This window comes from Astatotilapia calliptera, chromosome 7 (genome assembly GCF_900246225.1).
Source record: "Astatotilapia calliptera chromosome 7, fAstCal1.2, whole genome shotgun sequence".
Taxonomy (NCBI): Eukaryota; Metazoa; Chordata; class Actinopteri; order Cichliformes; family Cichlidae; genus Astatotilapia; species Astatotilapia calliptera.
Window position 1 is genome coordinate 37,189,803 of NC_039308.1, and position 12,510 is coordinate 37,202,312.

General features: G+C 41.0%; 1 protein-coding gene across 8 annotated transcripts in view; it reads right to left on the bottom strand.

Annotated features, from left to right (window-relative positions):
• Positions 1–12,510, bottom strand: part of sh3glb2b (SH3-domain GRB2-like endophilin B2b) — a 60,562-nt gene that overhangs the window by 24,679 nt on the left and 23,373 nt on the right. For 7 of the 8 annotated variants that reach the window (XM_026174587.1, XM_026174594.1, XM_026174592.1 and 4 more), the window contains one exon: positions 11,868–12,117. The exons of the other annotated variant lie outside the window; for it this stretch is intronic. In XM_026174587.1, coding sequence (XP_026030372.1) covers positions 11,868–12,117 — 250 coding nt within the window. The remainder of the gene's footprint in view (positions 1–11,867; positions 12,118–12,510) is intronic. 8 annotated transcript variants of the gene reach the window in all.

Below are 12,510 nucleotides of genomic sequence, written 5' to 3' on the forward strand. Positions count from 1 at the left end.
CACTTTAAAAACAATCTCTTATAAACAAAAAAAACAGAACAAAAAACAAAACAACCCAGAGACCTCCCATGGGTGTAGGTCTCAAAACCTTCCCCCCCAAAGTCATTGCGGCTTGGTTATGCATCAGATCCATGTAAAGGAGCTGATAAAGCATCCTCAAGATTGAAGCTTTAAACTTAGGTCCGACCGTATTAACTAAAGAAGTGGCCACACAATGTAAATGAATGAAAAGATTTAAACATAATATATCTAAGGCCATCTATATCATACCTGTACACCAGCAGCCATTGTATGTCCGATTTGGAATTGTTCATCAGAGTTACATGTGTTTGATATGGTAGCGTTTCTGAGTGGGCGTGAAGTTTATCCCTCGTTTTGTTGCCGGACTTTTCGTATGAAATCTTCCACCTCCGCTGGTGTGTGGAAGAGGAGCCTGTTGTCATGGTGGAGAATCCTCATTTTTGCTGGAAAGATCAGTCCGAAGTTTATGTGCATTTCACGGAGTTGTTGTTTTACCTGGTTGTATTGTTTCTGCTGTTTCTGGACCTCCGTTGACAGATCAGGGAAAAACATAACGTGATGTCCGTTGTCAGACGTGCCGCTCTAATCACCCTTGTCTTGATAATTCAAGAATTTCATGATGATCACACGGGGTGGGCCATTTGGAGTGTTTCGGCCCTGTAGCCTGTGTGTTCAATGATAGGTGGGGATGGGAGCGCGTCCCGTCCCAAAACATCAGTTAACCATGTTTGCAAGAATATTGTAATTTCTCCTTGTTCAGTGTTCTCGGGTAATCCGACGAGTCTCAGATTGGGTCTCCGGCTTCTATTTTCGAGGTCGTCCACCTTTAGCTGGAGATCCTGAAGTTTCTTATGAAGGGAAGCCTCTTTACTTGTGAGAGAAGAGACGTCGTCTTCAACTTTACTGATGCGAGTTTCTGCTGAGGTGAGCCTCTCCGAAAACACTCCAATTGCGTCTTTTATTTCTTGGTTTGATGTTATAACTTCTTGCAGTTGGGCAGTGAAGTGTATTTTCAGCGACTGAATTGCGGCCAAAACACTCGCCTCGGTCTGTTGGGCGCTAGCACTAGCTCCTTCCATCTTCTCGGTTTCAGGTTCGTTGCTAGGATTGTCGTCTGATCCATCCTTTCCGGCTGTTTTAGGCTTGGACCTATATTTAGTCGGCATTCTGGCTGTTTAGATCAAAGCAGAAGCTTAGGTCGGAGAGACAGCCGCTAAAAGGTTGGCTTTTAACCGCTGTTTAGGCGTACTTAAAGGACGTTGAGGTCAGAGCTCGAAGTCTCACTACCGTTCAGGTGGACGCCATAACCAATGTCATGCTGTACGGTTGACTTGTACCCAGGGGGTGACTCCCCTGGGTACAAGAAGAAGTCAGACTGTATAAAAGTTTATGAGAAAATAACAATATTGGTCTAATGCTACAGTCACAATAAGGAAAACAGTGACTTCACTGCAGAACAATCAAAATGATAGCAAAAGTGATTGTGTGTGCACTGAGCTCTCCTTGTTGAAAGCTGAAATGGGGATGGGAACCAGACCTTCAGTGGCGTGTCTAGAAAATTTTTGTTGGGGGGGCCAGGTAGGGGCACAGATTTGGAGAAGGGTGGCAGATTTAATTGGCAGATAATGTTTAAAAAAAAAATTCTACCAACCCTTAACCATAATTCAATAATCCTATAAACCTAATAACCAAATGCACTTTTAACTCTTATTAGAATGAGATTTTAACCACTACGGTGCAAAGTTTTTAGATACTGCGTTGATAAAGTACAAGAGATACAATCAGTGCTTTGTCAGTGTTTACTCAGCATTCAAGGACAGCAATATTTGCATAGTATTTTTACTGACATATAGTGCACATATGTTTTGGGCAAAAACATTTTTGAAAATTAAAATACGAACATTTGTAACAAACAATTGACAAATTAGCCAATGCCAATGCAAAACTTTATCTGCCTGTTAAAAAAAGAAGATAATCTTCTCACAAACTGGTGTTTGATTTTGAAACAGGAAAAAAGTGGGGAAACAAATGAAAAGACTAACATTTGAATAAAACCTGAAAGCAAGTAAATACTTTCTATGCTGCCTTATGGTAAACTTTGGTAATATTGATAAAGAACAACACTGGCTGATGATAAAATACAGTCAGCTGGCATGGTGACACTGCCAGTATTAACCTGCAGGGCTGGACTGGGACAAAAAAATTGGGCATTTTTACTACAGACCGACCCACCAGGTAGTAAAGCCATAAAGACTTTGAATGAAAACAAATGCTGTTGTGACAGTGATGTACAGTCTTGTTGGTATATGTATGATTTCTATACATTTTACGTCAGATAAAAACTTTGGTTGTAAGATTTAGATAATTATTTAATAAAAACTAGGTATTTTAAATGAGAATAAGAAAGAAAAGTATTTCTTTGTGCCCACCTTTCCCTGTTAATGCCCTACCTGGCCCCCTGGCAAAACTTTGCTAGACCCGCCCCTGCACAGTTACCAGCTGTCAGCTACATAAAAAAGGATCCTGGTGTTATTTATCTCTCAGAAACAGTTGATAACTTCAACTCATTCATGTCACCTAAAAGGTAAACCTGTTTCTCCATCACCTGTTCAGCTCTGATGATTCAGTAAGGACATCTCCTGGTTTCATCTTCATGTTTCCCTCTCACCACATATCTAAACAGACATCATGACCAGCAGCTTTACAGCTGTGGCTCCAGCAAACATCAGCTGATACTAGAAATTAATATTAAATACATTCTAACAACAGCTGATCAAGCTTAAACATGCTGCTGTTGTTTAGCGCAATATCCGCTGGTTTCCTCTTTCTGGCGCAAAGTGGGCGATAAACAAACAAGAGAGAAAAGCCGATCAGCTGATCATTGATCAGTTTCATGATTGAAGTAGCAACAGGAGAGGGAGGGGGAGAGAATGAGAGAAGAAGAGGCAGCTGTGCAGCGTAACGACAGAATAACTCCAGCTTTGTGTCTTTTTCCATTCTAGCTGAAGTTCGGGACAAACTGCGTCTCTTCTCAGCTCAATACGAAACGTGTAATATTTTCTCTGAATGAGGGACCATCCCATTTTTTTTAAGGAGCCGTTGGCAACTCTACTAACTAACCTTATGAATAAAATAAAGTTCACTATCAGTAACATCATAGCAACCGAACAGCTGTATAAAAACTCCAAGCTGGCTAGAACGCAGTATGAGTTATTGCAACTGACAGTAAAAAGTCAGCAACATGAAAATAAACTCCACCTAAACTTAGTTCATATCTGACCCAGATAGACTGCAGGTCATAACTTCTTACCTGAAGTTCAGTTCACCTGACACTCGGACTGGTGGCTGCTTCGGGTCTCTCCTCCTGCCTCCCCTTCCCTCATCCACCTGTTGCCTCTGTGGAAGCCCCGTCATAGCCACCACCAAACAACGGAGTTATTGCTACACATCGACCTGCATCTGGCCAATCCACCACCTCTCATTGTTCATGCCATTACAAAAAAAATAAAAAATAAGTCACTGGGGATATGCCCGATGGCCAGTCCAGCTATGTTAACCTGCAACCAAATTTGCAGCTCCATACAGCAATGTTACGACTTAGATTACATCTTATAACTCATAACTCTTATGTTAGCTGCCCTCAGTAGCATACTGTCTGAAATATTCCACAGCTGCAATAATTCTTTAAGTGTTATTTTTTTCCTTGGTATTCTAATTTCACCGAAGTTTACTAAACTCAACAAACTTGATATTACTTACCGGGACATTTATTCTGTCCTCATTTTCTTTCACCGAAAAATTGTTTCCTGCAGTGCCATCTTTCGCGCTTGGCTCTCCTGCCTTTGCTAACGTGATGCGCATAGCGCAGAAGCGATGCTGCATTCACTTACACTCGGATATCTGAGCGTCACCGTGAAAACATAATCGGACATTTGATATTTGATTGAATTTTATTGTTTTGCCTTTGGGGTGGCACCTGGGGTGGCCAGTCTGGTTTGGGGGGTGGCCTGTGCCCCCCCCCCCCCCCAGGCCACCCCGCTGGACACGCCATTGCAGACCTTTGACCACTCATAGCTAGTTACCATCTTCAAAATGACCTCATCGTAACACAGGAATAAGAAGAACTCAGTCTGCGATTAGTTTGGACTGAATGGAGCCATGTTTGCAATCCATCAGCGATAAATCAGTGAAAATCCCAAATCTGTCTACAAAAGAAAACATACATACTTCAAGCAAGAACCTCAGATATGAAACAGAAATTTAAACAGTGACTTAGCTGCTGCAGGACAGCAATTTAAGTGCAAACATGAGTGCTCAGTAACTTTGGTTTGATATAGCAATGTAACCAAAACACAGGTTGCTAACTGAGTCGAGTCCTGTACTGCAGAAAGAGAAGACGAGTTGAGCTCATCGGTTTAGACTGACTCAGACTGACTGTAACATTTGGCAATCTGTGTTTATAAATTAGTGACTGCGGTCGGTCTGAGTCATGATAGTTTGCAGACTTTTTGACGCTCATACAATAACCAGTTGGTCACAGTAAACACTGTGCAAATACTTCTTTAATATTAAAAAAATAGTTCATTCTGTAAATGACGGTTATAATTAATGGAAATGGGATGATATAGATGGAGTGGTTTAGGGCTACTAAAAACTCTTTACTGTAAGCAGTGTTTCCAGTTCAAAACAAAAGATGGTGAAAAACAGTAAATGTGACGTTCTCTTAGTGTTGCTCACACTATTTCTGTTCATACGTTAACCATAGTGAGAGACGTTAGTGTTTATTGTGCTTAGGAAATTCTGTATTTTGAGTCGAGGGTCCATGTGCTTTCATTTAAGTTTCTGAGTGAATCTTTGGTTTCGTAATTTCCTCAGAAGAGCTAGAAACTGAGACAGTTGTTTAGCGTGCTCACTTTAAGTTCTCGTTTATTCATTGTGTTATTTTTTCATCTTGTGTAAATAAAGTCCCTTTCACTTCACACGTGCTTCTCCGCGTGCTGTCTGCATTAGACTATGTCCACACTAACCCAGATAGATTTGAAAACGCCGTTTTCATCTGAAAACGCTCTGCTTCCACACTAGTGTTTTCAGTCGTTTTCACAAAGTTATGCGTCCACACTGAAACGGCCGAAAACGCTTATGTTCCAGTACTGTGCATGCGTGAAGCGCAAGAAGATTCGGCCTGCCTCATTTCTGTCTGACGTTTATTTACTTTCTGGCTCTTTGAAACGTCACAGCAAAAGGTTGAGGAAAAGCACCAAGTTTTTTTAAATAGACTAACAATGAGGTGGAGTTGTTGCTGCGAGTAACACAAAAGTACAAAGTTGCAAAAGCAAGTGAGAATTAAAGAATTTGAAGAAAAGCTCTCTGGAGCATGTACAGACTGATATTAATCTTTAATAGGGCTGTCCAAGTTGAGAGCAAACAAAACAACTGCTGTATAATGCCCTTTATAACAATACAAGCATCACATGACTAAAATGCGTCACCGTTTTACAAAGTCTGCGTTTTCACTGTCCACACTGCGATGCAAACGCACCGTCTTCAAATGTATTCTTTTTCGAGAGCATTTTCAAAACGTGGCGTTTTCCTTGAGCAAAAACGTAGTCTCAGTGTGGACGGGAGGCCAAAACGGAGAGAAAACGATGCGTTTTCAAACGAAAACACATTAGTGTGGACGTAGCCTTAGAGTCCTCCCTTACCGCGCTCTCAGCCGTGAAAGCTTTGTTCTTCTAAAGCCAGCTACCCATATCAAGACAGGCCATTATTTCCTCACACCCAAAACATTAAAGATTTTTCTTCCTAGACCAGAACAGAACATCAAAAATGCTCAACCCCGGGCTTCTGCTTCCGGCCGATGGAGTAAGTAGCAGCGAAAGGCAGCTCCGCTAAGATTTTTGATTATCCAAACCTCCTGGGACACATATTGACTTTGATTTGGACCAAGATTCAACTGTACAAACTCCTCCTGACCAAAGCGAGTCATGAAGAGTAGTCGGAAATACACGCAAAAAACTTTGTCGTCAGCTTCTGCTACATCTGGCGGCGAAGAGCCACAACACGATATGGCGGACGAGAACTCGAACGATATTAAGATGCAGATAGATAACATGCATGAAAACTTACGTGAGGACATTTCCTCGCTAAGAGAAGAAGCTAAAGCAGACACCAATAAGCTTCGACATGAGCTATCACAGAAAATAGAGGCACTGCACGAAACTCATGCAGAAACAACAAGTATACAGAAGGACATGGAGCGGGCCCTCTGCGACACTACAGACAGGTTAACAGCCTTGGAGAAAGATCACGAAACCCTAAAGAAAGATTACAACAAGCTACACGACAAATGCCTGGATTTAGAAAATAGAAGCCGCAGAAACAATCTGCGTGTGGTGGGCATTAATGAGGACGCAGAGGGGGGAAACCCCAGCCGTTTCATGGCAGAATTTTTCTCAGAAGTGCTCGGGAAAGAAAATGATGATTCGCTTATCATGATAGACCGAGCCCACAGAACCCTCGCCCCAAAACCACGGACAGGGGAGCGCCCAAGAGCCATGATAGTCCGCCTGCACTACTACACCGACAGAGAGAAGATTTTACGATTGTCCAGGGAAAAAGGTCGCCTCTTCTACAAAGGATCACCTGTACACATCTTCCCGGACATGAATCCTGAGGTCAGCAAACTTCGAGCGTCATTCAACCCCGTGAAAGGGAAACTGCGGAATGCTGGCGTCCCGTACAGTCTGTACTACCCTGCGAAGCTGACTATAACGGTGAACAACGCTAAGCACTCATTCACAGATCCGCGCGAAGCAGAGAAGTTCGTCAGTACCCACGTCCAGAACCCAGCCACATCTACCGCTTAGCCACATCTTTACAAACATGACCCAGGAGGGAATAGCATATAATAATAGACAATCTTAAGGAGTTTAGTGGTGAGTCTGATGTCTACAGCCTGTAAAAAGCTGGACAAAAATTGTTTTTCTTTTCTTTGCAAATGAAGAAAGGGTTCCGGTTTGAGTTCATGAGGTTGTTCTTTAGTTTGGTTCAAGAAAGTTGTGAATTTCAGAGGATCTGAGCTTTTAGAAAGCTCAGAGTAAGATCCATCAACCACTCAGTAACAGTTAATAACTATTGGTACCTCTACTGAGAGAGCACCACAAAATCTTGTCAACTTTGTAACATGGAACTGTAGGGGACTCAGGGGACCAGTGAAACGAGGAAACATTTTAGCTCACTTAAAAAAAGTAAACGCGGATATAATCTTTTTGCAAGAAACGCATCTATAAGTACAAGACCACAACAGATTACGATGCAAATGGATAGAACAAATATTTCACTCTACGTTTAAAGCTGGAAGCAGAGGCACAGCCATACTGATCAAAAAATCGGTACCATTTACAGCAGCAAAAATACTACCAGACACTCAGGGTAGGTATGTTATTGTAACTGGCAAACTTTATGGTCATTTAGTTATGTTAGTAAATATTTACGCTCCGAATGTGGACGATGAGCAATTTATACGGTCGATAATATCAAAGCTTCCGGATATCGATACTCATCAATTAATCATAGGAGGTGATTTTAACTTGGTGTTAAATACTAACCTTGATAGATCATCGAGTAAACCTGCCAAAATATCTAAATCGGCAAAGGCCATCCAGGAATTTATGGGAAATTATGGAATAATTGATCCGTGGAGAGTTCAGAATCCTAATGTGCGACAATATTCATTCTATTCTCCGGTCCACCAGACATATACCAGGACTTTTTTTTAATCGATTCTAAATTTCTGCCATCAGTAAAGCGCTGTGAATATGGCACAATAATGTTGTCGGATCACAGCCCCCTCCTTTTGCAACTAGCCCTCGGGTTCAATCACACAACAAAGATATGGAGATTTGATAATAGTTTATTATCAAATAAACAGGGGATAGAAGACATTAAGAACCAAATTGATTTCTACCTGTCAATTAACAACACTCCGGATATTACCAAGTCTACCTTGTGGGAAGCACTAAAAGCGTACATTCGGGGGCAGTTAATTTCGCGGAAGAGTCTAATGAATAAACAACAAAGAGAAGAAGAGAGACGTATAAAAGACAAGATACAGGAAGTAGATAGACAACACACAGCGCGGCCCTCAACAGTCTTGCACAAGAAGAAACTGTCCCTGCAAGCTGATTTAGAATTGATGTATACCGCAAGAACAGTCAAGCTTCTAACCAGGGCAAAATATAAATATTATGAACAGGGGGAAAGGATGGGTAAAGTTCTAGCACAACAAATCAAGAGACAAGCAGCAACAAGATTGATCACAGAAATTCGCACCAATACGGGACAAATAACGAGGGACCCAAAGGAGATAAATAGTATATTCAGAAGTTTCTATGTAGACTTATACGCCTCAGAATCAAAAAAGAACCCCGCACTATTTGAGATGTTCTTTAACAAGTTTAGTGTACCTGTGATCAACCCAGACAAAGTAGAACAACTCGAAAAATCCATAACTATACAAGAGCTACAGCAAGCAATAGATAATTTACAGAACTCCAAAGCTCCAGGTCCAGACAGTTATACTTCGGAATTTTACAAGGCCTTTAAAGACCATATCTCACCCCTGTTACTAGAAGTATATAATGAGGCGCTGGACAAAAAAGCCCTACCGCCGACTTTATATCAGGCAAGCATCTCTTTGATCTATAAAAAAGAAAAAGATCCTTTAGACCCGGCTTCATATAGACCGATCAGCTTAATTAATGTAGATAATAAGATACTTGCAAAGATTTTGGCAACACGCCTGGAAACTGTTCTGCCAACAATTATATCTCAGGACCAAACAGGATTCATTAAAGACAGGCAGCTGTTTTTTAATATTAGAAGACTTTTAAACATTATCTATACGCAAGACAAGCACAATCCTAGTCCTGAAATTTTGCTTTCTTTGGACACGGAGAAGGCCTTCGACAGGGTCGAGTGGGATTATCTCTTCTCGACCCTGTCGAGGTTCGGATTTGGCCCTAAATTTATTTCTCTGGTTAAACTACTATACATCCAACCAAAAGTGTCGGTACAAACAAACAATGTCCACTCCGACTATTTCGATCTGAATCGTTCAAGAAGACAAGGCTGTCCTCTTTCACCTCTGCTTTTTGCGTTGGCTATTGAACCTTTAGCTCTTCTACTGCGCTCAACAGACGAATATACAGGGATCAGAAGGGGAAAAGCAGAACATAAAGTCTCGCTTTATGCAGATGATTTACTACTGTATATTTCTAACCCTGCAAAATCAGTCCCAGTCATCATGGAAATTTTGCAGAATTTTGGAGAAGTGTCAGGATACAAATTGAATTTATCTAAAAGTGTGCTATTCCCAGTCAACTCTAAAGCAATAGGTAACCCAAGTTGTTTCAATACCTTGCCATTTCGGGTTTCTAATCAGTTCCAATATCTTGGAATAAATATCACTCAGGATTATTATGGTTTATTTAAACACAATCTCTCTAAACTATATGATGAAACCAAAAATAACATAGACAAATGGATTAATCTACCAATTTCACTAGCAGGGAGGATAAACATTGTTAGAATGAATATTCTTCCCAAATTCTTATTTTTATTTCAGTGTATCCCTATTGTGATTAATAAAGCCTGTTTTAATAAATTAGACTCCTTAATATCCTATTTCATATGGAACAGAAAGAATCCAAGAATCAAGAAAAGCTACCTACAGAGACCGACATGTCAGGGGGGGATGGGGTTACCATGCTTCCGTCTATATTATTGGTCATGTAATGTTCGTTCCATGTCGTTTTGGTTGCAGACTAAGGGGGCCGACTGGACAACGATGGAGAATGAAAGCTTCTCCTCATTAGAAGCTATGATCTATTCAGCTCTCCCTATCCCTAAACATGACTTTAAAAATCCTGTAGTCTCTCATACAATTAAAATCTGGACACAGATAAGGAAACATTTCGGGTGGAGGGAAGCTTCCATACTAACTCCACTCATGAATAACGCAACATTCACACCATCACTTTCAAACATTTCATTTCTCCAATGGAACCACAATGGGCTGCACTCAATAAAGGATTTATTCATCAACAAGGTTTTTCCCATATTCCGGCAACTGCAAGAAAAATTTGACTTGCATAGTAATGACTTTTTCAAATACTTACAGAGCAGAAGCTTTGTAAGGAGGCTTTTTCCATCTTTTCCAGGTCGGCCCCCAGACTCTGCCTTAGATAACTTATTTCAGTTTGATCCACTCAAGAAAGGACTAATAACAAAAATTCACAACGCACTCACAACTGGATGGAACTGTCACACTTGACTATCTGAGAGAGGCCTGGCAGTGTGACCTTGGTACGAGAATTACAGATAATCAATGGACAAAAGCCCAGGAAAATGTACACTCTTCCTCTGTTTGCATTCGTCATGGACTCTTACAGTTTAAAGTGCTACATAGACTCCATTTATCAAAGTTGAAACTGTCAAAAATGTTCCCCAATGTAAACTCGTCCTGCGAAAGATGTAAACAGCAACCTGCTTCACTGGCGCATATGTTTTGGAATTGTCCCTGTATAACAACATATTGGAATAATGTCTTTCATATCTTGTCTAAAATTCTAAAAAAACCACTTAAGCCAGACCCAATCTGTGCTTTATTTGGAGTGAAGCCGGTTGTTGTAGACCTATCAGCCACCCAAAATAATGTGATACGTTTTGTGACGCTGCTGGCATGCCGTTTGATTCTACTAAATTGGAAACAAAAGGTGCCTCCTACCACATCAGCGTTAATACAAGATGTATTGAGACACTTGCAGCTGGAAAGAATTAAACTCCTACTAAAGGGGAGGTTGGAGGAATTCCATTCACCCTGGCAATCTTTTATAGATTTCTTCAATACTGTACAGATATAAATGGTCACTGAGCCTCATTGTTAGTTCGATAAATAGCATCCTCTGTCCAACGTTGTTTGTTGTTGCCTTTTTTCTTTTTTTTTTACTGTGTTTAATTTCTATTGTATATATGTAATCATTTATATTTGAATCTTAGTTGCCTTTTATGATAAAGAACACTGGAAAACCAAATAAAGAGATTTGAGAAAAAAAAAAATGCTCAACCCCAAATCAGAAAAGACAGACAGAAATGGTGCTACATGGCTCAGTCCACGACATCTGCTGGAAAAATAACCAAAAATATGTTCAAGGTCACGGCGTGTCCAAGGGGTTTTTAGGTTTTGGAAAGTTGTTCTCTCAAATCTTTGAAACATCAACATTTTTTCTTTAGGACTTTTTCAGAAATATAGGGTTGTGGTTTGTGTGGCCTGAACTTTAGAAGTTAAACTACAAATGTCTGATCTGACATTAGACACTCTTTCAAGTTCCGTCTCTTTAGTGCAAACCCTGCGTGATAATAATGACTGCACTATTGCAATCGGGGGATTCACAGCCTGTCAATAGATATCTTTTTAAAAGTTGAGAATCATGTCTCGACCTGACGTCGGGATTTTAGGCCAATGAGTTTTCAAAGGGATCACAAAAAAATGCTACACATGCCCATGCGCTCTTTCTATTCATACTCGTAGCCTTAGGCTCAGGAGTGTCTGAGACGAAGGCAGGTGCTGGTTTGTCTCACATGCCATTGAAACAAACACTAACAGTTTGCATTGTTTTGGACAGCTTATATCTGTATTTTGTGTGGAAACATTGAAAGCTGCAAAAAGATTCCAAAAAAAGGCGACCTATAGCAATAAGGCATTTGAAGAGCCACACTTCACTTACAAGTGAAGTGAAGTGAAGTGAAGTGTGTGTATGTGGTGACTCAGCTTGACTCTGCTGTACCTCATCAGCCAACAATGACAGCTCACTGGTGTCGTGGGCATCATAATCATACAGGACCCTGGCCTTCCTGGCACCCGTGACGGGCAGCTGTGACTGCTCCATGGCGAGCGTGACCGGCTTCTGGCTGGATGAGGAGGAGGCGGCAGGGACAGCGGCTCCGGAGGATGCCGGTCCAGACAGAAAGGCGGGGGACACAGGGTTGGGGCAGACGGAGGCAGAGGAGTGGGGTGCACTGACAGCATTAGCACATCTGTGTGAAGACACATACATGGTAGGTATGGTTTACTTACTGTAAACAAACATTTTATGCCTTCCAAAAAGGAAGAAATAAAAATTATTATTTACAAAAAATAATTTAAAGCCTATTTTTATTGAAAGAATCTCAAAAACTTTAAGGCTTTATTGGTGTTTCTTTTTTTCTTCTAGTGTATGCAATTATTTCGGGGGGGGGGGGGGGGGGGCAGTTGGACTTTTAGCAACAGTTTTATAAGCAAAAAGCTTTCATCTCTCACTTCATAACCTCATACACGACCCCAGGATCCACTGCTTCAGAATTACTGGCAGGCCTGTTTAGAAGCTGGGCTGTCCTGATGTGGAGTCATGCAGCTGAAATACGTACAAAATGTTAAAACCACATTTTGCT